The sequence below is a fragment of the Aspergillus foveolatus genome, assembly GCF_047715535.1.
Source record: "Aspergillus foveolatus strain CBS 279.81 unplaced genomic scaffold BDW70scaffold_52, whole genome shotgun sequence".
Taxonomy (NCBI): domain Eukaryota; kingdom Fungi; phylum Ascomycota; class Eurotiomycetes; order Eurotiales; family Aspergillaceae; genus Aspergillus; species Aspergillus foveolatus.
The window spans coordinates 11,599-33,943 of record NW_027396116.1 but is presented as its reverse complement, the minus strand read 5'-3'; the positions used below and the strand labels follow the sequence as shown (position 1 = coordinate 33,943).

Here is a 22,345-nt window from a genome sequence, read left to right as displayed (position 1 = left end):
GCGCCGGAAGAAAAACGGCCAAAGCTAGTAGCGCGCCAAGGATTGGCGGGTCGATGAAGCTTCAAGCCTGAAGCACTTTCCAAGCGTAGCTGGTTCAGTCAACGCTCAACCGACTCACTCTCCTGAGATCCTACCGATCAGTGCGCCTTCTGTTATAATGCATTGAGCACTTGTATCATGCGGCCGTGGTCCTCTAGGTGTGACGCTGGGATCCATCCACAAACTTGACACTCAACCGATATTGTCGTGCTCGATATGGACCATGACGTTTCTGGCGTGTCGGACGACAACTCTACGCTAACGAATACGGCAAATGATGCGACCCAAGAAGCACACATCTCGTTGACAGAGATCGATGAACAACCACAACCGCGTTCGTCAGGCTTGTATCGTCCTGGGGGAGATAGAACGCCTTCCTCCGACCCAAGTCCCACTATCACAGAGGACCGTCCTAATCTAATTAATGAGGTCACTGGAAAATCGCAAGATAATACTGGCTATGCCACACCAAATGCGGTCCAGCTGGATGAGCCGGGCACCTACAGCCTCATTGACAATCCCCCGAACCTGGCCAGAATTCGGCAGATCATGTTTGAATGCAAGGAGCCTATTGAGATTAGCCTGCAGGAGTTCGAAACCTACTGGCCTTTCATTGACAATGTGTACGTCAAACAAAGAAGCAATTCTAGCAAAGAAGGGCATTGCACCACCGACTATTTGAGCTGTCGCCTTCGTCGGAAGCAGGGAACGAATCGAAGCTCTGGGACACGGCTGTTACCAGAGGGCAAGCGCCCTAGAAAGAGAAAAATTCGAGAAGGCGGGCTCTGCAACTTTCAAATCAAGGTCATCAGATTTGAGGGGGCTTACTCGACAGTCACCATAGCCAAAACCCCGGGAAGCAGTCACGAGCACTCGCATGATCTCCTGTATATTGACAAGATTAAGCGGCCCTCAGGACTCATGGAGTTTGTGAGAAGGGAAGCAAGTAAGGGCTACTTGCCTTCTTCCATTTATACGAAATTTCGAGAGGAGCCTGAAAAGCTCATTGAAGCTGGCGGCCGTTTTCTTCAGATTACTGACGTTAGGAATGCCTCAGCTCATTGGAGACTGCAAAATCCCGAGGTGGATCTTGTACCACATGAAGGTTATGAGTATCAAAAGGGCCGTGGCATTGTAAAGGCTCGCAATATAGCAGAAAAGAATAATACCACCACGGCCGATCGTTCAGCTCCGCGCGCAAGTACGCTTCCGCCATTACCGCCTGATACTCTTCCCTTTCCTCAGTTTCAACTTGATTTCCTAGAGCCCTATCTTCCAAAGAGTGACGAAAAGCGCGAATTGCCCCATGTCACGCTGTCCTATGCCTCCTCAATGGACTCCAAAATATCCCTTCTACCGGGCATGCAGACAGTGTTGTCAGGCCCAGAGGCCAAGTTAATGACACACTATTTGCGATCACGTCATGATGCAATCCTAATTGGAGTCGGAACTGTCCTCGCAGATAACCCAGGGTTGAACTGCAGGCTGCAAGGTGCTGGAGGGTTTGGTGGTCTCGGGCGCATGTGGCAGCCACGGCCGGTGGTAATTGACCCCACGGGACGCTGGTCTCCTGGGGCTGACTCTCGGTTACTACGGACGGCAGTTGAGGGGAAAGGCAGAGCCCCTTGGGTTGTCGTGTCCCCTGGGGCTCAGATACATCCTTCAAAGTTGTTGATGCTGAAGGGTTACGGAGGCGAATTCCTTCGTATCATGGAGTATCATCAGAATTGGCGACTCCGGTGGGAATCTATTTTCCGGGCCTTAGCTTCAGAAGGCATCAAGAGTGTGATGATTGAAGGTGGAGGAAGGGTTCTAAGTGAGCTTCTGAATCCCGAATATGCCGAGTTTATTGACTCTCTGGTGGTTACACTAGCACCCACATATCTGGGTTCTGGAGGCGTCGGGGTAAGCCCAGATTCCAAGTCTGACGCCCAAGGCAAGCCCAACGCGGCACTGAACCCAAGAGATGTCAAATGGGTACCACTAGGACAGAATGTCATAATGTGTGGGAAGATCAAGTCTGATTCCACCAGCGCGGTTTCATGCTAAGACCACACTCGGGCCAGGGCCGGAAGGACAAAGAGCACAGCAAAAACCCAATGCAGCACTCAACCCATGAGATGTGAACGGGTGCCAATGTCATAATGCGTGGAAGACCAAGCCCGATTCCACCGACACAGCACCATCCAAGACCACATATGGGCCAGAGCTTGACCGATAAGGAGTACAGCACTGAGTATTATCTATGGCTGAAATTACAAGGCAGGAAAAATCCTTGGTCACTAGCCACTGTTGTAGACTTCTAGTGGTGATAAGAAGCTGACCAGGCTTTGTTCTGCGATTAACATAGATTCTGTCCTTTATGCTAGGCATTGAGTAACGAAGAAAAAAAAAAAAAAGAAAGACACAGCTAAGAGTTATCTCAAGCAACTCGAATGATAATCTACTCTCTTGAAGCCAGAGAGAAGCCAAAAACGGGCGTGGTGAATCAATTTGGCTCAAGAATCCGAAAAAAAGAAAGTAGAGACGACCTTGAAATGAAAATTTGAAGACGTGTATCGCCACAATACTCGTCTGCTTTATGACAAAATGAAGACTTGAAAGCCAATGCTTTACAATGAGAGATGGATAGTAAGAGAGGTCGCAAGTATGTGGGAATACTTGGAATTCACCAGCTGGCGCGTGATTTGCGTGACTAGCCGCAGGAACACACCACAAACAGTCCTCACGCAACACTAGCAGATCGCCGCTTTTTTTCTTCCTTTCTCCTTTGTCCTTCTCTCTCTCTTATTGATTCTCCTAACTCCCTCAAACTTGACCTTCATCTATCTATACTCGTCCAAATACGTCGCATTCCTCCTTCTACCCGTTGTAAGTTGTTTTCTGCCTCCGATGCCTCCCAAGGGCGCGTCAAAACCCGCAGCGCGGGCTACAACTACGAGCAAAAAGAAGACCGCTGTCACAGCAAGCACCACGAAAAAGACTCGAGGGCGTGCTGCGACTGCCACTAAAACTTCCGTGAAATCCACGGCGACCCGCAAAACTACCAAAGCGGACGACGCCGGCGCCACAAAGAAGACGACAGCCGCGCCAGCTAAAAAGCGCAGAGCTGATGCTGAAGATGCTGAGACTAGTCGCTCCACCAAGCGGACTCGTGTTGTAAAGCCTACTGCCGCAAAGCCGAGGCCAAAAGTTGTCATCAACAATGCGCCAACCGCAAAGCTGAATGTTTATGTTTGTGGTGAAGGTAGCTCCGGTGAGCTTGGTCTGGGCGTCGGGAAGAACGTTATTGATGTGAAGCGACCACGTCTCAACCCGCACCTACTGCCGGATGATGTTGGTGTCGTGCAGGTTGCTGTTGGCGGGATGCATTGCGTCGCCCTCACGCATGACAACAAGGTTCTTACCTGGGGTGTCAATGACCAAGGTGCCCTCGGGAGAGATACGACCTGGGAAGGTGGATACAAAGACATGGACAACCGCGACTCGGACTCGGACTCGGACTCGGACTCGGATGACAACCCTGATTTGAACCCTTATGAGTGCACCCCGACTGCCATTCCTTCCAGCGCTTTTCCCCATGGCACCGTTATTGTCGAAGTTGCTGCTGGTGACAGCTCAAGTTTCGCACTCACTGACGATGGTCAAGTTTATGGCTGGGGAACATTTAGAGTACGTCATGTTCTCGCGAGTACTGAAGACACTGTTAACTTTCCCTTAGAGCAACGATGGTATTCTCGGATTCGACGCCAATACAAAGGTTCAGACTACTCCGAAGTTATTGCCGGACCTTAAAAAAATAAAGCACCTGGTATGCGGAGATAACCATGTCCTCGCTCTCAACGACAAAGGTGCTGTTCTGTCGTGGGGCTCGGGCCAGCAAAACCAACTAGGTCGCCGTATTATCGAGCGAAACAAACTGAACGGGCTTCAGCCACGGGAATTTGGTCTTCCCAAAGGTATCGTTCATATCGGTGCTGGCGCTTTCCACTCCTTTGCCGTACACGAGTCCGGCAAGGTTTTCGCCTGGGGCTTGAACAGCTTTGGAGAGACAGGAATTCATGAAAATGCGGGCGATAGTGAGGCTGCCATCGTCCACCCCACGGTGGTGGACTCTTTGTCAAAGAAGAACGTCATGCAAATCTGCGGTGGTGCACACCACTCCATAGCTGCCACCCAGGATGGCGAATGTCTAGTCTGGGGTCGACTAGATGGATATCAGACAGGCTTAAAAATTGAAACCCTCCCAGACGACGCGGTCATCAAGGACGAGCGTGATCGTCCTCGTATCCTCATCGAGCCTACGGCTGTTCCGGGGATAAAAGCCAAGGTTGTTGCGGCGGGTTCCGATCACTCAATTGCAATTGATACTAGCGGCCGTCCCTGGTCTTGGGGCTTCTCTGCTACTTATCAAACCGGCCAGGGCACGCAGGATGATGTCGAGGTCGCAACTATGATTGAGAATACTGCCGTTAGGGGCAAAAGTCTCAACTGGGCTGGTGGTGGTGGTCAGTTCTCAGTCTTCACCGAACCGGTTGAGTTGTGAACCATTTAGAGGTAGTTTTGAGAGTTGATTTGTAAAGATTGTGGGCTATTTGTCTCAAGGATCGCCTTGGAATATTGGGCTGATCTTCTAAAATGTGTTTATAGGACATTGGGTATGCTGTTTTCCTCATTTTCAAGTCGTCTTCACATTGTGGCTTCTCAGCGACTGTTCTAGATTCCGATATACTTGTACTTTTAGTTGTATGAGGAGAGTAACTTGTAATACCATACGACTGAATCATTGATATCCATTATGTCAGACGGCTCTGCCGTTGAAACTGTACATGGCGCTTCTGTTGGTTATGCCAATTCAATCACTTCATTAACCCGGACATCCCGATGCCTTCCATCGCTTCAAGCTCATCCGCATGACTGTCAGTTTCCGTTGAGTCGTTCTTCGACTCTTTCATGGCCAAGTTACCTATATCATGTTCGCCTTCTTGTTCCCTCAGTAGGGCGTCCAACTCAGCAAACTCATCATCAACCGGCGAACAATGACCATTGGGGGTACCCCCAGGTGAAGTAAGATTTCCAATGTCAGGCTCATCTCTATGCTCCCTCAGCAGAGCATCCAGTTCGTCAAACTCATCATTATCGTCCGGTGGAGCATGGTTCTTGCCGGCTGACTGCTGATGGTTGGTACTGTCCGGTAAAAACAAGTCCTCATCTGTATCAGCTAAATCTCCAGTCAATCGCGAGATATCATTTGGTATTGATTGCCGGTGGTCTGCCATCAACGTGTCGTTGCTCGTGATATCTTTATCGTTGGAGTTCGTTTGTTCAGTCCTCAATATATTTTCAACCGCAAACTTCGGCTTCTCCTCGTCTATCCAGGCTCGTCGCATGGTTTGTAGCCGTTTAGAATGGCCGACTCGTTCAATCATAGCTAAACCATCTACAAATTTCGCGCGAGGAAACAGGTCATCGAGCCACAATTGATAAAAATTCAGGAGACGTGCTAAGTCAGAGAACTATATAGAGCATGATAACGGGGTCAGCCAGCCACTCACCATAAAGTTTCATAGTATTAGGAGGATCAATTGTGGAATACAAACCTCATGCCCCTTTCCCTTGAACCTAAGGCTTTTCTTTGCGGAGCGCCGCAGCTTGGGGATTCCAGCTTGTGTGAGCAGTCGATAATGAGTTCAGCAGGACGTTTCGGCAATTTGACCAAGGGGCTCTAACTACTGACCTGTTTTCGTCTAATTTAGCAACTGGCTTTCTCCTTTTCGCAACTTCAACCTCTTCATCGAGGCCTAGGAACACCCCAGAGTTATCCGGTTGGGTAGATTGCTTCGGCACGTTTCCGCTAGTCCTGCTCGCGTTGGATTCTTGTAAAATGTCGTCAAGACCGATCTCGTAATCAAACAAGTCGTCGACACAGTCGGCAGGCTGCGCCGCCACTGCTGCTGAGTTGGTTTCATTTGCCATTTGCGGCGTTGAAGATTGAGTGAAGTAAAATGAGAGAATCCTTGAACTCGATTTCCGTAGGCCTCTGATGATTCATTTGCCATTTGCGGCGTTGAAGATTGAGTGAAGTAAAATGAGAGAATCCTTGAACTCGATTTCCGTAGGCCTCTGATGATTCAGGGAACAGTCTCATGTACGAAGTACAATGTATAGACTGTCAAACGTGGGCGTGGGCGCCGCAAGTCTCGGATAGCAGGTGAATCGATAAAGCGATAGGCCGAAGACGCGTTGATACGCGTTGCGGCGAATCATAAGCGAACCTAGAACGGATTTCCGAGCAACTTGAGTAGACTCGAACTAGTTGGAGTAATAATTATATAATATGCAATGGAAACATATCCTGACCATCAGAACATGTTTGATGGTATTTTCCACAACTGGGATCTATAGAGCTGATCGGATACATTGCAGTCCAACCATTTTCCAGTCCAACGATACTACACCTGAATTTTTCTGCAACTGAGAAATTCTGCCTTCTTATATGCTCCCATAACTATATTATTTTGGCCCCGTCTGTGTCCAGGTTGTATTGTACGAAGGCGTACATATCTTAAGTGAGCTGTAGAAATGAATGTTATGAGTGGTGGTTACCGACGCTAATCCTAATCCGAAAATTGACTTGCCGTTGTCGACCTCCGACTCCCACTTCCAACGCCGCCCGGCCAACAGACAACGACTTCGACTGTCAATTACATCGATTGACCCAGCTCGTCAAAATGGCAGGTGATAACAATTCGACAGTTGTGCCACCAAAGCGAGCCCTTACTGACTATCCGGTGCGATTTATCCTTAATTCCTCATCCAGGCTAAGCAAGGTCATACTAACATCGCTTTGCAGCTCATTGACTCTGACCCGTACGAACCGAACGCCCAATGCTCTCTTTATATAGGAGATTTACACCTAGGAATGACCCACAAATTTCGCTAATACTTTGAATCTTTTGTCTAGGCACGTGCGACGAGTTTTTGGATACGCGAGACCCTCGGACTATGCGGTTGGTGCTGGAGCAGCTGCGGCGTCTCCGCTTGCATTCTGGCTTATGGAGAGAGTGAGCCCGTCGCATGTGGGCAGAGGAGGCTTTTCGCCTGTAATGAGGCTGGCGACAGCGATCGGTCTCATTGGTGGTGTACATGTCCTCTATCAGAGATCGTGCAGTACGTTGTATTCTCGACCTCTGCTTTACTGTCCTCATCTCAACCCGTCATTAACTCTGATACCTGTAGACCGCTTCCATGGCTTCACAGAGAACTCAAGGGAGGTTGAAATGGACATGAGGGAAATGGTGGATAAGGTCAAGAAAGGTGAACCTCTGTACGGTACCTCGCAGGTGTCCGCACACTTGCAGGGTGTGGCTGCTCGGAACTCTCGATACGCCAATCTCTTTATTCAAGTGATCCCGTGGTTTAATCTTGTGAACCATGAACATGTAAGTTCGCTTGTATCCTGTCAAACTCTGGGCCGGTCTTCTATTCCAGTTCTAGCAGCATACACTGACTATCATACAAGCATGGTGTCGATACAGCCAAGTACTACCAGCAAGCTGAGCGGGAGCTTGAAGCAGAACGCCTCTCTAAATTAAGCTCTTCTTGAACATGGTTGAATCATGAAGGGGGTGGATATATCTTGTTCATCGCGTCACTGACCGGGAAGCCACCTTCGATAATGTATGTTAGCAAGCGGAGCTACAACAATTGTATAATTAAGTTGTCAAGGTCATTACTCGCTCGGTAGTACTGCAGTTTTTTGTTTCTCCTGATGTAGTGTCAAAGTCGGCATCATCCTCAAATTTGGTATTCAGCTCTCGGTGTTTTTTGGGACGAGGCTTGGGAGCTGTCAAGGTCAACAGCAGTTCCTTTCCGAACATATCAACGCATGTAATCAGCATACCCTTTTCATTTTCTTGTATATAAAAGCGCCTTAAAAGCATAATGGCTTCTTTGCGCTGCAACCCACCATGGACAGGGTAAGGTGGATCAATGGCAGAACTGAAGCAGGTCAGCATCTGAAAAGTTAACAGTACTTCATGAGTGGGCAACAAACTCGGAATGCAAGGACAGGATGCTTCCAGTTCCTCCAAATCTCTCATTCCCACAACCATAATACACACGCCGTATTTGATATTGGCGAAGAGCCGCGGCGCACATGACGCAGGGCTCAACAGTCACATATAGGTCCGTCAAGCGTAATGCAGATTTCGGGTATGTGCGAAGCATTTCCTGAATTGCAAGGAATTCGGCGTGTCTTGTTCCCTATGCTGATATATCAGAGGGCCTGTTTCAATAAATCATTGCCTAGTTCAAGTTGTTCCCTGCTAGAAAAGAAGCCAGAAGGATTGATATGTGAAGTAATGTATTCCAAACTTCGAGGCGTCTGTTGAGGGAATATATAATGGACCCACGTTCATAGATCTGTTGGTGTCGTTCATCCCACGACCAACTATTTCGTTCTCGTACACCAGAACGCAGCCTACAGGGGTTTCACCTGTTTCGAGGGCTTTTCGAGCCTGCTCAAGTGTCAGTGTTATTCCAATACATAAAGCGAGAACGCAGTCCAGCACCATCTCAAATGCCTGGTCCATGAAGTATGATTGTTCGGCCGTTGCCTGTTCCATTTTGGCAGAGCTAGATATAAGTTGGTTGCCAAGTACTAACGCAAGATTGTTGTCCAGCTTCAAGTTGAAACTTGATGGGGGACCAGTACCAAAGAGAAGCTATTTAAGTGGCAATGAATGGGGTTTGGAAAAGAATTAAGCAGAATGAAACTTGATGTCAAGGATTTTCGGAGCGGCGGGTGGTGCTGGTGGCTCGGTGTTTGTTTCAAGCAACACTCATCCTACACAGTTAAACCCTCCAGTAAGATTTTCTATACACTTAAGCACTAATACTGATTTTTGGCTGGCTAGCAAATGCTAAGTTTGTGAATTTTGCCATTGCCCATGCATGCATCGATATTAGAACGCTAAGACTGATAAGCGGTTATCGCCATGCTTATCTTATCACTGATTTGAAGTTAGTGTGGAACCAAACGTGTTTCTTGGAGGCTTTCTTCAAACATGTTCTTCTGATTCTTTTAGCAATTTATCGCTATTGAGGTCGAGCATGTCGTGAATACAGAATTTCACATAGACTGCAGATGACCTGAAGCTTTATCCTTATCCTACGATGGGTATGAGCGACTGGGCATCTGTAGAACCAGTCTCGTCTACACTGGCAGCACAACTGGCACCGCGTCTCTCATCCCAGGGAAGCCAGATTCATCATCTAACAAAAGAAGCCTTTGCGCAACTCCGACAAGAACTTCTGGAGGGCAAATTCAGTCACTTGAGCCTTGATGACAGTGCCACCGATGTTAGCAGACTTGTTTGCATCGTGCTCAAGGCCGGCCTGGAGCCGTGTATGAACGATGAAAAGCCGGACGAGGTAGACCTGAACGGGCAATTGTTGGATTGTTTGGACATCATTAAAACGGCAATCAGCAAAGCCCCCCACACTCTAACAAAGGTTCCTGATCCAGAAATCCTCGGCGAAAAGGCTTGCGCTCCGCTATACGTTTGGCTGGTTGTCCGACTTCTTCACCTGTCATTTGTCCGATGTAATGAGATCGTCAAGGAGAAGATCACTGGCATCTTCTCGATCATAGTTCGTGCTCAATATAAACATACTAGACTATGGTCTACCTGCCATGTCATCCCCACATTCCTAGGGGCTTGCGTAACCGGTTGGTAGTAACCTGAAGCGAGCTGGGAATATCACACTAATAAGCTCCAGAGGTCATATTATCCCTAGAAAGACTTTGTGCCTGCGGACGATGGGACGCCTCCCAAATCAAGTTGTCATTTCCACTACCCGGAGGACCTCTTTCCGTAGGACTAGGCAGAATCAGCCTCTCCCGGAACCTGTTCAGGAAAGGGATTAAGATTGGATCAACCGAGAGAGCCTTCATTTTGATCCTCGCTCTCCTTGAATCGTTTGTGGACCCGGAAAGCAGCCCTATATCTGTTCCTGATAAGGCTTCAATCGTCCGCCAAAACCTCGCATGGATCCTCAACGGCTATGAACGCCTATGGAACGTTCTTTCGATTTGGCTCCGGTCGCCCAGCTTAGATAACCTCAAGTCCAAAGTCGAACTCTGCTCGCACTTCCTGACGTCGATACGGCTGTACTGTTTCTCTGGAACATCGTTTGCAACGGAAATAGCATATGATGTTCCTCGAATGCTAGGTGACATACTGTCCTTAAACTATCTGGACCATTATCCTTCCCTTCAGTTGAATACGAGTCAGTTCATTGACGATTTGTGCCTTCCTGATGATTTTACGGGGGGCCGAGTCAAATGCCTTAGGGGTCTTTTGTCACCCTTAAGCGATACTTTGAAAAAAGCTACTTTTGAATCTCTTGAACCGCATCTTCAGGTAGAGTGCCCTACAATAACCCTAACAAGAAAACAGAGAGACTGACAGAAAACAAGGCTGCAGTTCGCAACGCTTTCACTAAAGCAATGCGGATGGTTTCAACGGTTGAGTCCGCCACACTTTTGACCAACCATGCCGTTGGGCCAATGTCCGATTCTCTCTCTTGCAGCCAAGGGCTGATGGCGATAAGCCAGGAGGCTGAAGGTGATGGATTTATGCGAGCATCCAAGCGCTATTATCGCTCTCAGCCAAGGAACGGACAAGACGGATCAAACACCACTCAGCAGCTCATCTCAAGGTTACTTAAGATTTTGCGCTTCGAAGGCTCTTCGGACCTGCAAACTCTTAGGCTTGCAGTTATGTGAGTCAGGTAACGAAATTCGTACTAGTCCACTCACTAACATTTATTAGCAAGTCTTTCCCTATCGTTTCTGATCAAGATAAATGCGAAATTCTAGATAACCTAAGCCGTTTACCTTGTGCCTTTGAGGGCAGCTTAACGACAACCGTCCAGGGTGACCTTCTGCGCAAACAACTTTGCCATATGTGTGACGAGGAATGTCAGGACAGCGACCTGTTTAAAGGGCAAACCGATGAGAGCGATGAATTATGTCAAATATTGGGATTCGTTGTTCCCAAAATTTCGCGTTCCTCGAATATCAGAGTGATTACTATGGCTACGCTGAAGCGAATTTTGATGCACACCTCGAGCTCGACACATCTGCAGCTCTCGAACTCTATTTTTGGTGACTTTTTACTCAATTCTCTTCGAAGCTCTTTGCGGGAACTTCGGGTTTTGGCAGGGCAAGTCTTGCAAACTCGCAACTCAAGCAAGTATTTCAGGTGCTAATAACTCCTTAGACAGTCGATTGTCTGTTTTGTACGTCATGGTTTAGATCATGAAATCAGGCGCAGAAATTTCGTTGTCATCCTAAACTGGTTGAAAAACCTAACGGAGGAACAAGAGACGGCACTTCATGAGACTTGCATTATGAGCTTGTGTCGGCTAGCACGGTAATGTTTGGTGTCTGGGGCTGAAGTTGGTGCTGGGGCTGATAACATTAACTATCAGGTTTTCAAACGATGAAGAGATGAATATAATCCTTCTCCGCCTCGTCGAGTATCTCGGACACCCGAACCCATTCCTCTGCGGCGTGGCGTACACCGAAGTATGTCAGCCATTGTCTTGGATTTACCTTTACATGTTTCATGACTCTTGCGCTTTGGGTGAAACATCTAACCGGCTTTCAGATATCGAAGCTTGCACAACATCTTGTCGTGTCGCCGGCTGGTTTGTTTCGTCCTTTCTGGAGGACACTCTCCGTGACGGTCGTCAAGAATCTACAATCCCGTCCGTATATGGCGGAGCAATTATGCGACCTGCTTGGGATGACAGTTGATGATTTTCTGAGACTAACAGAAGTCTATGTCTTGCCCCACCTGGTACTCTGGCGTAAAAGGGAAGTTATCGCTCGAATTGGATGTACCTATAAGGACGCCAAAACACCCTTTGATATATGCTCAGAGAAAGACAATCTCGCAGCAATACTTGCGTTCCTACTATGCCAACCCTCTTCAGAGCCTCAGAAAATAATCATGTCAACGCTGTCTGCTGTTGACCCTGCTTTCAACGGGCGTACCCTAGCAGAGCTGGTGAGGATCGAGCCAATTTTGATCGCGTGCGACCTTCTAAAAGGCCTTGGTGACAGTGAGGATGAGACGGGAGCAAAAGTATGTTAACCCAGTGTCCTGTAAAAGCACTAGAGGGCATGTCTCTAATGAAAATGGCAGTTCCAACAAGCCCTACGCATTCTAGCCTCTCTGGTGCCAAGGAAATCCGCATATGCGTCGAAAAAGTCAAATTTGATAGGCCACTTCATTGAGGAGCATGTCCTTGGAATAATCACCCAGTTCGCGCACGCCATAAATGATTTCCAGATAAGACAGCCGCTCGTGGAGAAGAAAAGGAACATCATGGCTATCGGCGCGATGATCAAAGTTGCGCCCGGGCATGTCAGTAGTGCTTTGCCTCAGGTCTGTTTTTCGACCCTGCCACGACTAGATTGACCAAACATACTGAACCCCAGCAGATATGTGCTTGTCTACGGTCGGCATTAGAGATTAAAGAACTGTGCAATAACGCCTTCCGGGTATGGGGTGTGTTAGTGAGCTCTCTGCATGAAGAGGAGGTCGAGCCTCTCCTCGACCAGACCCTCGCTATCGTCATCAAGCATTGGGTGACCTTTACTGAGGATACTAGGAAGTTTGCTTACGAGCTGGTTGAGCACATCTTGGAGTCTCACCAGGAACTTCTGCGAGATATCTTTGGTATCATGCCGTCCTTGGCCTCTATACCTGTACTCTCTCGGTTCGAGGCTAGGATTAATGAGATGAAAGGGACACTGGATGTTCGGAGTCATTTCATGGCTTTCGCTCGTCGTTGCTTGAGTGAAAATGCCACTGTCGTTGAACAGGCCTTGACGGAACTTGTTTCATTTCTTGAGAGACACGAGGAGTTCGTCCACAGATCTGTTCTTAGCGAGCAGCCAGATCCGGCTGTAGCGCATTTGGTTAGGTCTCTACTTGACTGCTGCGTGAAGTTCAACATTACGTCGGAATCCATCACCCTGCTTTGCGCTCGCTGTCTCGGCCATATCGGCTGCCTAGATCCAAATCGAGTTGACACAATCAAAGAGAAAAAAGGGATCCTTGTTCTGTCGAATTTTGATAAGATGGAGGAGACATTCGACTTCGTACTTTTTTTCTTCCAACACGTGTTGGTTGACGCCTTTTTATCAGCGTCCAATACCAGGGCTCAAGGATTCCTAGCATATGCCATGCAGAATTTACTGATGTTCTGCAACCTGAACTCCGCCGTTACCCAGCGTTCACGTGGTGTTCAGGCTGACGAAAAATACCAACGGTGGTTGGAGCTTCCCGAAACCGTCCGCAATACGCTGACGCCTTTTCTGACGTCAAGATATACCGTTACTATCAAGGCCGCTAGTTCCAATTGCACCTTTCCGTTGTTCGCGCCAGGAATGAGCCATGCAGACTGGCTACGAGCCTTCGTACAAGGGCTGTTGCAAACCGGGAACGGAGATAACGCAAAGACCGTATTTAGCATTTGCAGTCGTATCATCAAGGGCCAGGATATATCGATAGCGTCATTCCTCTTTCCATTCGCGGTTTTGCACCGCGTGGTTGGAGGAACTGAGAAGGAAAAGGATGAGCTGCAAGGGGAGCTTATGAACATTCTCGCTCATCCTCTCCCAGAAAACAAGAATGACGTCCACGAAGCGGTTCTTTTATGCAGCCAGGTGAGAAGCAGGACACCCACATATTGTTAGAACATCTCTAATTTTACATGCTTCAGAGTGTCTTCGAGGTGCTAGACTACCTTTCGAGATGGGTGCAGGGGAAGAAAAAACAGTTGAACAATCTAAGAAATCGCGGTTACCACAGGGCCTCCAAGGAAAACGAACGGGATTTATTAGTTGAATCATACGCCGCTCAAGTCAAAGCAGTGGAATGTCTTCTGAGTTCTATACCACCAGAAGTCATATCTAAGCGAGCTGTGGAGTGCAAGTCTTTCTCTAGGGCATTGTTTCATTGGGAACAGTATATTCGTCAGTATAAGACTCGTCCCAAAACACAACAGTATACCAGCCTCGAATCGCTCTATGAGCATCTTCAGGGCATCTATAGTCAAATAGACGAGCCAGACGGCATTGAGGGTATCTCGACCCATCTGCACGTTCTCAACATTGACCAGCAGGTGCTTGAGCATCGGAAGGCAGGAAGATGGGCCACAGCACAAAGTTGGTATGAATTGCAACTTGAAAGGGAACCGGATAATCTCGACGCTCAATGGAACCTCTTTACTTGTTTGAAGGAATCAGGCCAACAAGGTATACACACTTTCTCCTCTGATCTGAATTTTATCTTACTAAGCCTTACTTCTTTTCAGATGCTATTCTCACGCGTTTCGAGATTCTCCGAAACACAAGTTCCGTTCCCAGATTCCTTCCGTTCGCAGTGGAGGCATCATGGATGACAGGGAAATGGGAGAAGATGCACAACTATCTCGACCTTTGTCCGCAACAGGCTACAGCGGACTTCAACATAGGCATTGGCTTGGCTCTAGATGCTTTTCGTCGGGGCGAGCCACATCAGTTCAGGGAAATCGTTGACAAGTTGAGACTGAGTGTCTCTAGGTCCCTCACTGCTAACTCTGTCACGTCGTTACAATCTTGTCATGATAGCATGCTCAAGTTGCATGCCTTGACGGAGATAGAGTCTGTTGCCCTGGCAGGAAGCGCATATGGAAGCCAGGGCTCCCGCTCGTGTCTACGTGATGCTTTGGATCGTCGGCTAGATGTCCTGGGAGGATATATATCCGACAAGCAGTATCTTCTCGGCTTGAGAAGAGCCGCCATGGAATTGGCGTATGTTGTCCCTTCTGAAGGATGGTCTATACTATTACTAATAAATGACCAGTGGCAACTTCGCAGATTCCGATATAGCCGCTGCCTGGCTGACAAGCGCTCGGCTGCTGAGAAGGGGCAATTTTGGCAATCAAGCGTATCAGTCAATGCTTAATGCCGCCCATTTGAAGGACCGCTCCGCCACCATTGAACATGCTCGACTACTCTGGAAAGACGGTCACCACCGGAAAGCTATACAGATCCTAGAGGGAGCGATAGCCGCAAATGAATTTGCCGCGTCTGCATTGAGCTCCAATAATCCGAATCGTCAATCCGCCGTTTCTAACCATGAAAAACAACAAAATCTACTTGCCGCCAGGGTATTTCATTTACCGGGGTCGTTCCTTATTCTCCCAAATCGGCTAACTTCTCCTAGGCGCATCTATTATTAGCGAAATGGACTGACAGAGCAGGACAAACGCAGTCGGACATTATAGTGCAAAGATACCGCGAGGCAATTAAGCTCCATAACAGGTAAGTGAAGCTTGATCTGGTACCCTCTTCCTCTAACGGGCTTCAGATGGGAAAAGGCACATTATTATCTTGGGAAGCATTACAACAAAATCTTGGATTCGGAGAAGTCGAAGCCGCTCGGAAAAGAAGCACAAATCTAGTAAGTTTCGGAATGAGGGACGTGGGCTGTTATTAATTATTGTAGCTTGAGTGGTGAGGCGTCAAAATTAGTCGTTGACAATTACCTTCGGTCATTGGCACATGGAAATAAATATGTTTTCCAGTCACTGCCCAAAGTCTTGACCCTCTGGCTGGAACATGCCTCGACCGTCGAACAGCCCTTGGATCCAAAAAGAGGGGACAACATGTATGTTTTCATCTATGTTCCCGCCCCCTCCAATTTCGAATTCCATCTTCTTAACAGCATCGAAGGGACTTCCAAGCACATACTCTGAACCAACGGAGGAAAAGTCTAGATGACATGCACTCGCAGTTGAGGAAGTATGTCAACAGAATGCCAGTTGCATTGGTAAGCTCCTTATCCTGGATATAGCAAGTTCCTGCTGACCATCAGCTCTTCACAATCCTCCCCCAAGTCGTCGCTCGAATATGCCATCCAAATCCCACGGTCTATAACCTGTTGACCAAGATCGTGGCGAAGGTAGTGAATGCCTTTCCTCAGCAAGGACTGTGGACCGTCCTTGCCGTAGCCAAGTCATCATCTGCAGACAGAGCCTCGAGAGGACTCACTTGCCTCGACAAGATCTCCGTATGATACAACTAAATATCTTCAATCAAGGTGCAATCCAAGCTAAGTTGATTAACAGGACATCAGCAAGAGGTTGAAAACAGAATCAACCACTGACGTACGTGGAATGATAAATCAAGGCCAGAAATTCTCAGACGAGCTGTTGAAGTTGTGTGTGGCCAAGATCGAAAACAAAACCTCCCGGATCAACCTTGCACGAAACCTCAATTTCAATCATAAAGTGGCCCCGTGCCGACTTGTCGTTCCTTTCCAGACTATGCTCACTCCAACCTTGCCAGCTAGTCATGACGTCGAGTACCTAAAGGGATTCAGGGCTTTTCCTCGGGATCCAACAACCATTGAAGGTATGCAGGCATTACACACTTAGGAGTGCACCTTTCCTAACGAGTCTAGCCGTCCTCGACGATGCTCAAATCCTCAACTCCCTCCAAAAACCTCGCAAAATTGGCATTCGAGGTTCGGACGGGAGGATTTACAATATCCTGTGCAAACCGAAAGATGACCTCCGGAAAGACCAACGCCTGATGGAGTTCAATAACATGATTAACAGATTCTTGAAAAAGGATGTAGAATCCAGCAAACGACGCATGTGTAAGCATTTCACCGCTTGTGATTCCTACCACTTCTGCTAATTTATGGTAGATATCAAAACATATGCTGTTACGCCGCTGAACGAGGAATGTGGGCTTATCGAGTGGGTGGACAATCTCAGGACTTTGAGAGATCTGGTCACGAGGGCACTTAAGGAGAGAGGTATAACGCCGAATGTAAGGCTCAAAGCATTGTTTTCCGTTTGAAACTGGAAATTGGCCCCCAATCAACAGTATGCCAGAGCGGAAACTGACGATTTCTTAGTACGATGAAATCCGACATTATCTCAATGAGGCATGTTCAGACCCTTCTAAAGTCTCAATATTTACAGACAAGGTCCTAGCGACGTAAGTGCTTGGTATGGCCCCTTCCGATGCTAGTCCACTAATTACAGCACAGCTTTCCCCCAGTATTGCACGAGTGGTTCGTGGAGATGTTCCCTGAGACTGGTGCTTGGTTTGCCGCTAGGCTTCGCTATACTCGGTCATGTGCTGTAATGTCCATGGTTGGATATGTCCTAGGGTATGTTGATCTTGTTGAATCAAGCTTGCCTTGCTAACTCTCCACTCTACAGCCTAGGAGACCGGCACGGTGAAAACATACTCTTTGAGGAAGGCACTGGTGGCATTCTGCATGTCGATTTCAACTGTCTTTTCGACAAGGTGGATTGTCTCGATCTTTGACTGACCGAAGACTACAACTAATCACATGCATTTAGGGCCTGACGTTCGATAAGCCAGAGCTGGTGCCATTTCGCCTCACGCAGAATATGATTGACGCCTTTGGTGCTTACGGGTATAATGGTTAGTCTTCACTAATGCAGATTAATGTACTTTCTTATCTAACATTCATAGGTCCATTCCGAAAAACATGTGAACTCAGTCTCGATCTCCTGAGACAGAATGAAGACGCCCTCATGACTATACTGGAGACATTCTTACACGACCCGACCACGGATTTTATTGGCAAAAAGGTACGTATCTCACCTTTGCTTATTGAGACAAAGCCTATATTAACCCCATCAAGCGACGAACTCATGCGAATGTCCCGGATACTCCTGCCGGTGTCCTCGAAAATGTTCGTAACAAGCTCCGCGGCCTTCTTCCCGGTGAATCGGTTCCACTGTCAGTAGATGGTCATGTCGATGAACTGATCATCCAAGCAACTGATGAACGGAATCTCGCGGCGATGTACATTGGTTGGTGTGCTTTCTTTTAGCTTGAGGGAAGAACATGGGCTTTAATGCTCCCGGGACTGTGGCGAGCAAATTAGATCGTCTCGAGAGGTACTTCATCATAAGTGCACTAGAACTCACGCTGCATATAAAGTCAATAAACCATTATCAGGGCTGAAGCATTTCCAGTGCATTGCGGGTTAATCACTAGACACTTCTGTACGTCTCGTAAGAATTATCTCCTTGATAAACCGCTGTAGCGCGCCCTTCTCCGAGGTGGCGTTGTCGAAGGAGACCGTGAAGAAAACGATCGAGAACGGCGAGGTGATCGAGACCGGGAACGGGAGAATGACCGAGACCGGGACCGCGAGAGTGATCGGGACCGGGAGCGTGAGAGTGATCGAGACCAGGAGCGGGAGAGTGATCGAGGTCGGTATAAGTCATGTCTTTCCATGCCCATGGCTCGGGAGCGACCATACCTCCGGGGAGGAGAAGCTCGCTGCTGATATGGCGAGCGGCGAGAAGAATCGTCCGCAGGTCGTCCCGGAAGGTGTCTCTGACGTCCATACTTTCCTCTCCCATTTGCCATGGGCGGCGGCGAACGAGAGAACGCTCTCTTTGGTAGTACTATTGACACGTTCAGGACTGCCCCATCAAGCTGGGCTTCATGCATATGCGCAATGGCGGCTTCTGCATCTGCAGGATCATGGTAGATGATATAAGCCGTGCCCCTGTTTGTCATGACTACGCAAAACTAGGTCAGCTACGCTTAGGCAAATGAGGAATAAACATACAAGCATGGTTCACAGGAAGATCAATGCTTTGAATCTCCCCAAAACTCCCAAAGATTTCCAGCAAGTGTGGTTCCGTTACATTCTTTGTCAGTTTCTCAACGACAATCTGTTAAGTGTTTGCATCAGTGCTAACGCCCTCCGGTCAACACAGGTTGTCTCAAACCTTTGAACTCCTCTGGCTAGGAGGACTCTGACTTCGGCTGTAGCTCCTACCTCTGATTCGTGTTCGGGACCTAGAGCGGCTCGCAGATCGCTGTCCGTTACGACCGCCGACACTGCCTTCCGACACGGGGCTCCGGGAGGTCGTCCTGGAACTTGACCTTGAACGAGGAGATACGGATCGTCTAGGTCGGCGGTGACGAGACAAATCCCTATACATAGCGCACGGAACACGCTGGTCTTGATGATGCAATTTTTGTTCTGGGATGAGTTTTCGTGATGCGCAAAGAACAGTCGATGCGTGGCGCGATAATGTGTGGAGTCCCGCGAAAACAGAGTGTGTGAGAAGCCGGGCTAGGAGCAATACGTTGCGCGAATAACAGGGGTTCCGAGCTGTCGAGTAATGGATGATTAAGAAAATTACTGGATGTTGGAGTGTTATTATCTAGTCCGGAGTACGGAGTACGAAGTAGTCAGTATCCCCAGTTGCTGGAGCTCGGGACAATGCAGCCTAACTTGAACGGGTTAGAGGCATCATCGGCCAACACTTGAGATATATTATATATAGCATGTACATCAATCACCAGGCTCGACCGGAATGAGTGTTCTATAATGTGGGTTACTTAACATCCACAGAGTCCCTCCATTGCTCATAACCTTGGATGACATCTTCAGTAACTTGTCTTCTGACTTGTTTCAGAGCGTACTCAAAATGTCTCCAACAAACATCTTGTTCCTGACCACTCTCATCCTCCTCGTCCAGCGCAGCGTCCCCAGCAGTCTCGCAGATGCTCACTATCTCCGCACCCGTATATCCCTCGGTCATCATGGCCAGCTCCTCAACTTTCACTTCAGGGTGAACTTTTGACTTGCAGATCCAAATGTTTAGGATCTCCTTCCGTGCCTCAAAGTCAGGAGGCCCAATATATAGTATGTTGTCCAAACGCCCTGGACGCATCAAGGCCGGATCGAGTACCTCGGGTTTGTTCGTAGCGGCAACAACCAAAACGCTCTTGAGCTCCTCGATACCGTCCATCTCGTTCAGCAGAGTTGTAAGCACATTCACGCCGCTTTGAGGTGAGCTTCCACGCTTCGAAGCGATAGCATCTATTTCATCAAAGAAAATGATGCTGGGCCTGGCAGAGCGTGCCTTTCTAAATACCTCGCGCAGAGCTCGTTCAGATTCGCCAACGTACATGCTCAAAATCTCAGCACCCTTGACGGCCATGAAATTTAAGCCTGCCTCGGTAGCCAAAGCTTTCACCGTCAGAGTTTTGGAGCAACCCGGGGGCCCATAGAGAAGAATTCCCTTTTTGCTCTTTACATTCAACCGTTTCATTCGTTCGGGAAACTAGCGTAGTCAGCACCATAAGCCGCATTTTGTCCTGGCGTAAGCACTTACCTTCAGTGGCCGTTCGACAGCCTTCTGAAGTCGTCTTTTGATGTCATGCTGACCACCGATGTCCGACCACCGCACTTTCGGAGTCTCCAAGAACACTTCTCTCATGGCAGTTGGTCTAGTTTCCTGTAAGGCCAAGAGAATGTCACCTTCCTCGATCCTCAGACCGACAGCTGATTCTCCGTCTAGACGCAATGATTTGATACCCTCAGAAATTGTATCCGCAACTTTTGAACGATTTTCTCCATTGCTATTGATTTGCCTTTGTCGGGCTTTGCGGCATACAAGCTGCAGCAAAGCAAATATATCCGCTCCGACATAGCCATGCGTCTTCTCCGCTATGAGCTCGATCAAGGTTTTGCTCAAAAAGGGAGAGGGCCCCCCACATATAGCAGCAACTATCTCGGATCGATCGTGTGCTGTTGGAATTTGTAGCTCAATCTCAGTTGCCAATCGGTGAGGAGTCCGCAAAGCATCATCAACGTCGTTTGGATGGCGAGTAGCGCCGACTACTAGAACACGTGCCGATTTTGCTGACTCTATACATTCGCACAATACCGGCGCTAGAGAGTACGAGTCCACCGATTGCTTCTTGGGTGCAATGAAGTCAAGTTGATCTATTATCACAGCGCTGGGTTGATAACGAACGGCCTCTTGGAATATATGGCGCAGCCTCTGGTCTCCATCCCCGGCGTTTCTACCGATTGACGACGAGCTAAGGTCAAACGTCCTTCGCCATCCGGCCTGCCTGATCTGGCCAAGGAGTGTTGTTTTGCCGGTTCCCTTGGGACCATACAGAAGGATACCTCTACTATGCTCATAGAATGGCGGCATGACGAGTGTGTCTGAGTCCGGCTGGAAATCGGCGAGGGCTTCATTAAGCATCTGGAGTTGACGGCCCATTCCTCCTAGACCAAGCGCGATGACTTGAAGACGATAGCTCATTTTCTCGTCGGTGTCGTCCTGAGAATCGTCAATCAAGATCTTAGAGGATTCAGTGAGACGAAACAGAGTACTATCATGGTCATGCGCCGCTCCCCGAATGCTAGCAATTCTGAAGCTCCTTCTTTGGCCTTTGAGTTCCAAATCAAACGCCAAACCAACAGCTAGAGCCTCGCATTTTGAGAGGGGAAATTCCAAAGCCCATGCCCAGTGATTCCTGTCCGAGATGGCGATTGGGCCATACCTTTCGGCTCTGTCAGGGTCCGAACAATCGACCAGGGAAATTGACCCGACTTCTGCCAAAACCTCGTCCACCCTCACGATAGAGACTTGATCACCAAGTTTAACTCCATAGCAATCTTGCAAAGTTCTCGACGCCTGTACGACGGTCTTTCCAATGCTCTCGGGCGAATTCCACGCTATGGCTTGCTTCGATGACCCGCGTGGAGTCAATATCCGACAGACGTCCCCAGCCTTGAGTTTGAGGGTAGCCAGAGATGTTGTTGATAAATAAACTCGGAACGCATCACGGTGATCGTTTCTAATTTGTTTCGAAAGGGGCCGTACGACAAAATCGCGATTCTCCGGCATGTTGCAAGCAGGTGGCTGTCGGAAGTAGTAGGTGGTTTAGCGCAATATTTAGGAACTTTTGAAACAAAGCTTTTTCTTTGTTTTGTTGTTGACCTGTATTCATGTCTTTAGAGATTGTTGCGCGGGGAGCCATGGTATTTTCTTGAAGCTTTTCCCGTTATGACATCGTGGGCAACCATGATTCAAATACATACAAGTTGACAGAGTGAAGGGATATCTATAAGTCTTTTAAGGACTTGCAACATGTAAGCTATATGTTCATCTGAGGCCCAGCAGAGATGAATTCTTAGCTGACTTTTCTTTCCTGCAATACTCAGGCCTTCAACTTCGGTTAACTCCCGGCCTTTGAAAAACAAGAAAAAAAAAAAGAAACGCAACAGTCGGTGGGGAGGCGTTCGGCATAGTGGAGCATGTTTAGAATTATAAGTACCACTTATACGGTATGCAGGAGCATACACCTACTAGTCCCGGATTGGCTAGCTTAAATCTATAGAATGGACTATCGGGCTTCGATACCAAC

General features: G+C 48.2%; 8 protein-coding genes across 8 annotated transcripts; 4 read left to right on the top strand and 4 right to left on the bottom strand.

Moving 5' to 3' along the window:
• The first annotated feature begins 113 nt into the window (after positions 1–113).
• BDW70DRAFT_141707 (RibD family protein) lies at positions 114–2,465 on the top strand. Its single transcript, XM_073737808.1, has one exon. It carries the CDS (start codon positions 256–258, stop codon positions 2,086–2,088), a length of 1,833 nt encoding a protein of 610 aa, XP_073593237.1. The 5' UTR covers positions 114–255; the 3' UTR covers positions 2,089–2,465.
• A 356-nt stretch (positions 2,466–2,821) lies between these two features.
• On the top strand, positions 2,822–4,846 carry BDW70DRAFT_141706 (regulator of chromosome condensation 1/beta-lactamase-inhibitor protein II). Its single transcript, XM_073737807.1, has 2 exons — positions 2,822–3,711; positions 3,761–4,846. Exons 1-2 carry the CDS (start codon positions 2,932–2,934, stop codon positions 4,583–4,585), a joined length of 1,605 nt encoding a protein of 534 aa, XP_073593236.1. The 5' UTR covers positions 2,822–2,931; the 3' UTR covers positions 4,586–4,846.
• Positions 4,847–4,858: 12 nt separating this feature from the next.
• On the bottom strand, positions 4,859–6,239 carry BDW70DRAFT_141705 (Chromosome segregation in meiosis protein 3). Its single transcript, XM_073737806.1, has 3 exons — positions 5,777–6,239; positions 5,640–5,718; positions 4,859–5,555 (listed from the first exon to the last, which is right to left on the bottom strand). The coding sequence occupies exons 1-3, from the start codon at positions 6,013–6,015 to the stop codon at positions 4,899–4,901; spliced, it is 975 nt and encodes a 324-aa protein (XP_073593235.1). The 5' UTR covers positions 6,016–6,239; the 3' UTR covers positions 4,859–4,898.
• Positions 6,240–6,641: 402 nt separating this feature from the next.
• BDW70DRAFT_141704 (putative NADH-ubiquinone oxidoreductase 21 kDa subunit) lies at positions 6,642–8,292 on the top strand. The gene is made up of 7 exons (XM_073737805.1): positions 6,642–6,830; positions 6,893–6,909; positions 7,004–7,209; positions 7,279–7,481; positions 7,562–7,885; positions 7,943–8,040; positions 8,096–8,292. Exons 1-5 carry the CDS (start codon positions 6,771–6,773, stop codon positions 7,643–7,645), a joined length of 570 nt encoding a protein of 189 aa, XP_073593234.1. The 5' UTR covers positions 6,642–6,770; the 3' UTR covers positions 7,646–7,885; positions 7,943–8,040; positions 8,096–8,292.
• On the bottom strand, positions 7,755–8,666 carry BDW70DRAFT_152456 (nucleoside deaminase; the record flags this gene model as incomplete). The annotated part of the gene is made up of 5 exons (XM_073739447.1): positions 7,755–7,885; positions 7,943–8,040; positions 8,096–8,304; positions 8,454–8,558; positions 8,613–8,666. 5 exons carry the CDS (start codon positions 8,664–8,666, stop codon positions 7,755–7,757), a joined length of 597 nt encoding a protein of 198 aa, XP_073593233.1.
• Positions 8,667–9,136: 470 nt separating this feature from the next.
• On the top strand, positions 9,137–18,080 carry atrA (protein kinase MEC1). Its single transcript, XM_073742898.1, has 26 exons — positions 9,137–9,772; positions 9,823–10,466; positions 10,523–10,827; positions 10,878–11,270; positions 11,328–11,480; positions 11,539–11,635; positions 11,718–12,197; positions 12,258–12,500; positions 12,557–13,786; positions 13,843–14,377; positions 14,437–14,914; positions 14,967–15,273; positions 15,330–15,427; positions 15,474–15,566; positions 15,612–15,773; positions 15,839–15,935; positions 15,981–16,175; positions 16,234–16,519; positions 16,569–16,766; positions 16,818–16,942; positions 17,031–17,113; positions 17,166–17,288; positions 17,341–17,428; positions 17,485–17,569; positions 17,621–17,739; positions 17,793–18,080. Exons 1-26 carry the CDS (start codon positions 9,217–9,219, stop codon positions 17,982–17,984), a joined length of 7,365 nt encoding a protein of 2,454 aa, XP_073593232.1. The 5' UTR covers positions 9,137–9,216; the 3' UTR covers positions 17,985–18,080.
• BDW70DRAFT_141695 (RNA-binding protein with serine-rich domain 1) lies at positions 17,571–19,347 on the bottom strand. Its single transcript, XM_073737804.1, has 4 exons — positions 18,898–19,347; positions 18,735–18,840; positions 18,082–18,684; positions 17,571–18,020 (listed from the first exon to the last, which is right to left on the bottom strand). The coding sequence occupies exons 1-3, from the start codon at positions 19,111–19,113 to the stop codon at positions 18,176–18,178; spliced, it is 831 nt and encodes a 276-aa protein (XP_073593231.1). The 5' UTR covers positions 19,114–19,347; the 3' UTR covers positions 17,571–18,020; positions 18,082–18,175.
• A 129-nt stretch (positions 19,348–19,476) lies between these two features.
• On the bottom strand, positions 19,477–22,040 carry BDW70DRAFT_141690 (putative AAA family ATPase). The gene is made up of 3 exons (XM_073737803.1): positions 22,020–22,040; positions 20,296–21,918; positions 19,477–20,244 (listed from the first exon to the last, which is right to left on the bottom strand). The coding sequence occupies exons 2-3, from the start codon at positions 21,823–21,825 to the stop codon at positions 19,513–19,515; spliced, it is 2,262 nt and encodes a 753-aa protein (XP_073593230.1). The 5' UTR covers positions 21,826–21,918; positions 22,020–22,040; the 3' UTR covers positions 19,477–19,512.
• Between the last annotated feature and the right edge of the window lie 305 nt (positions 22,041–22,345).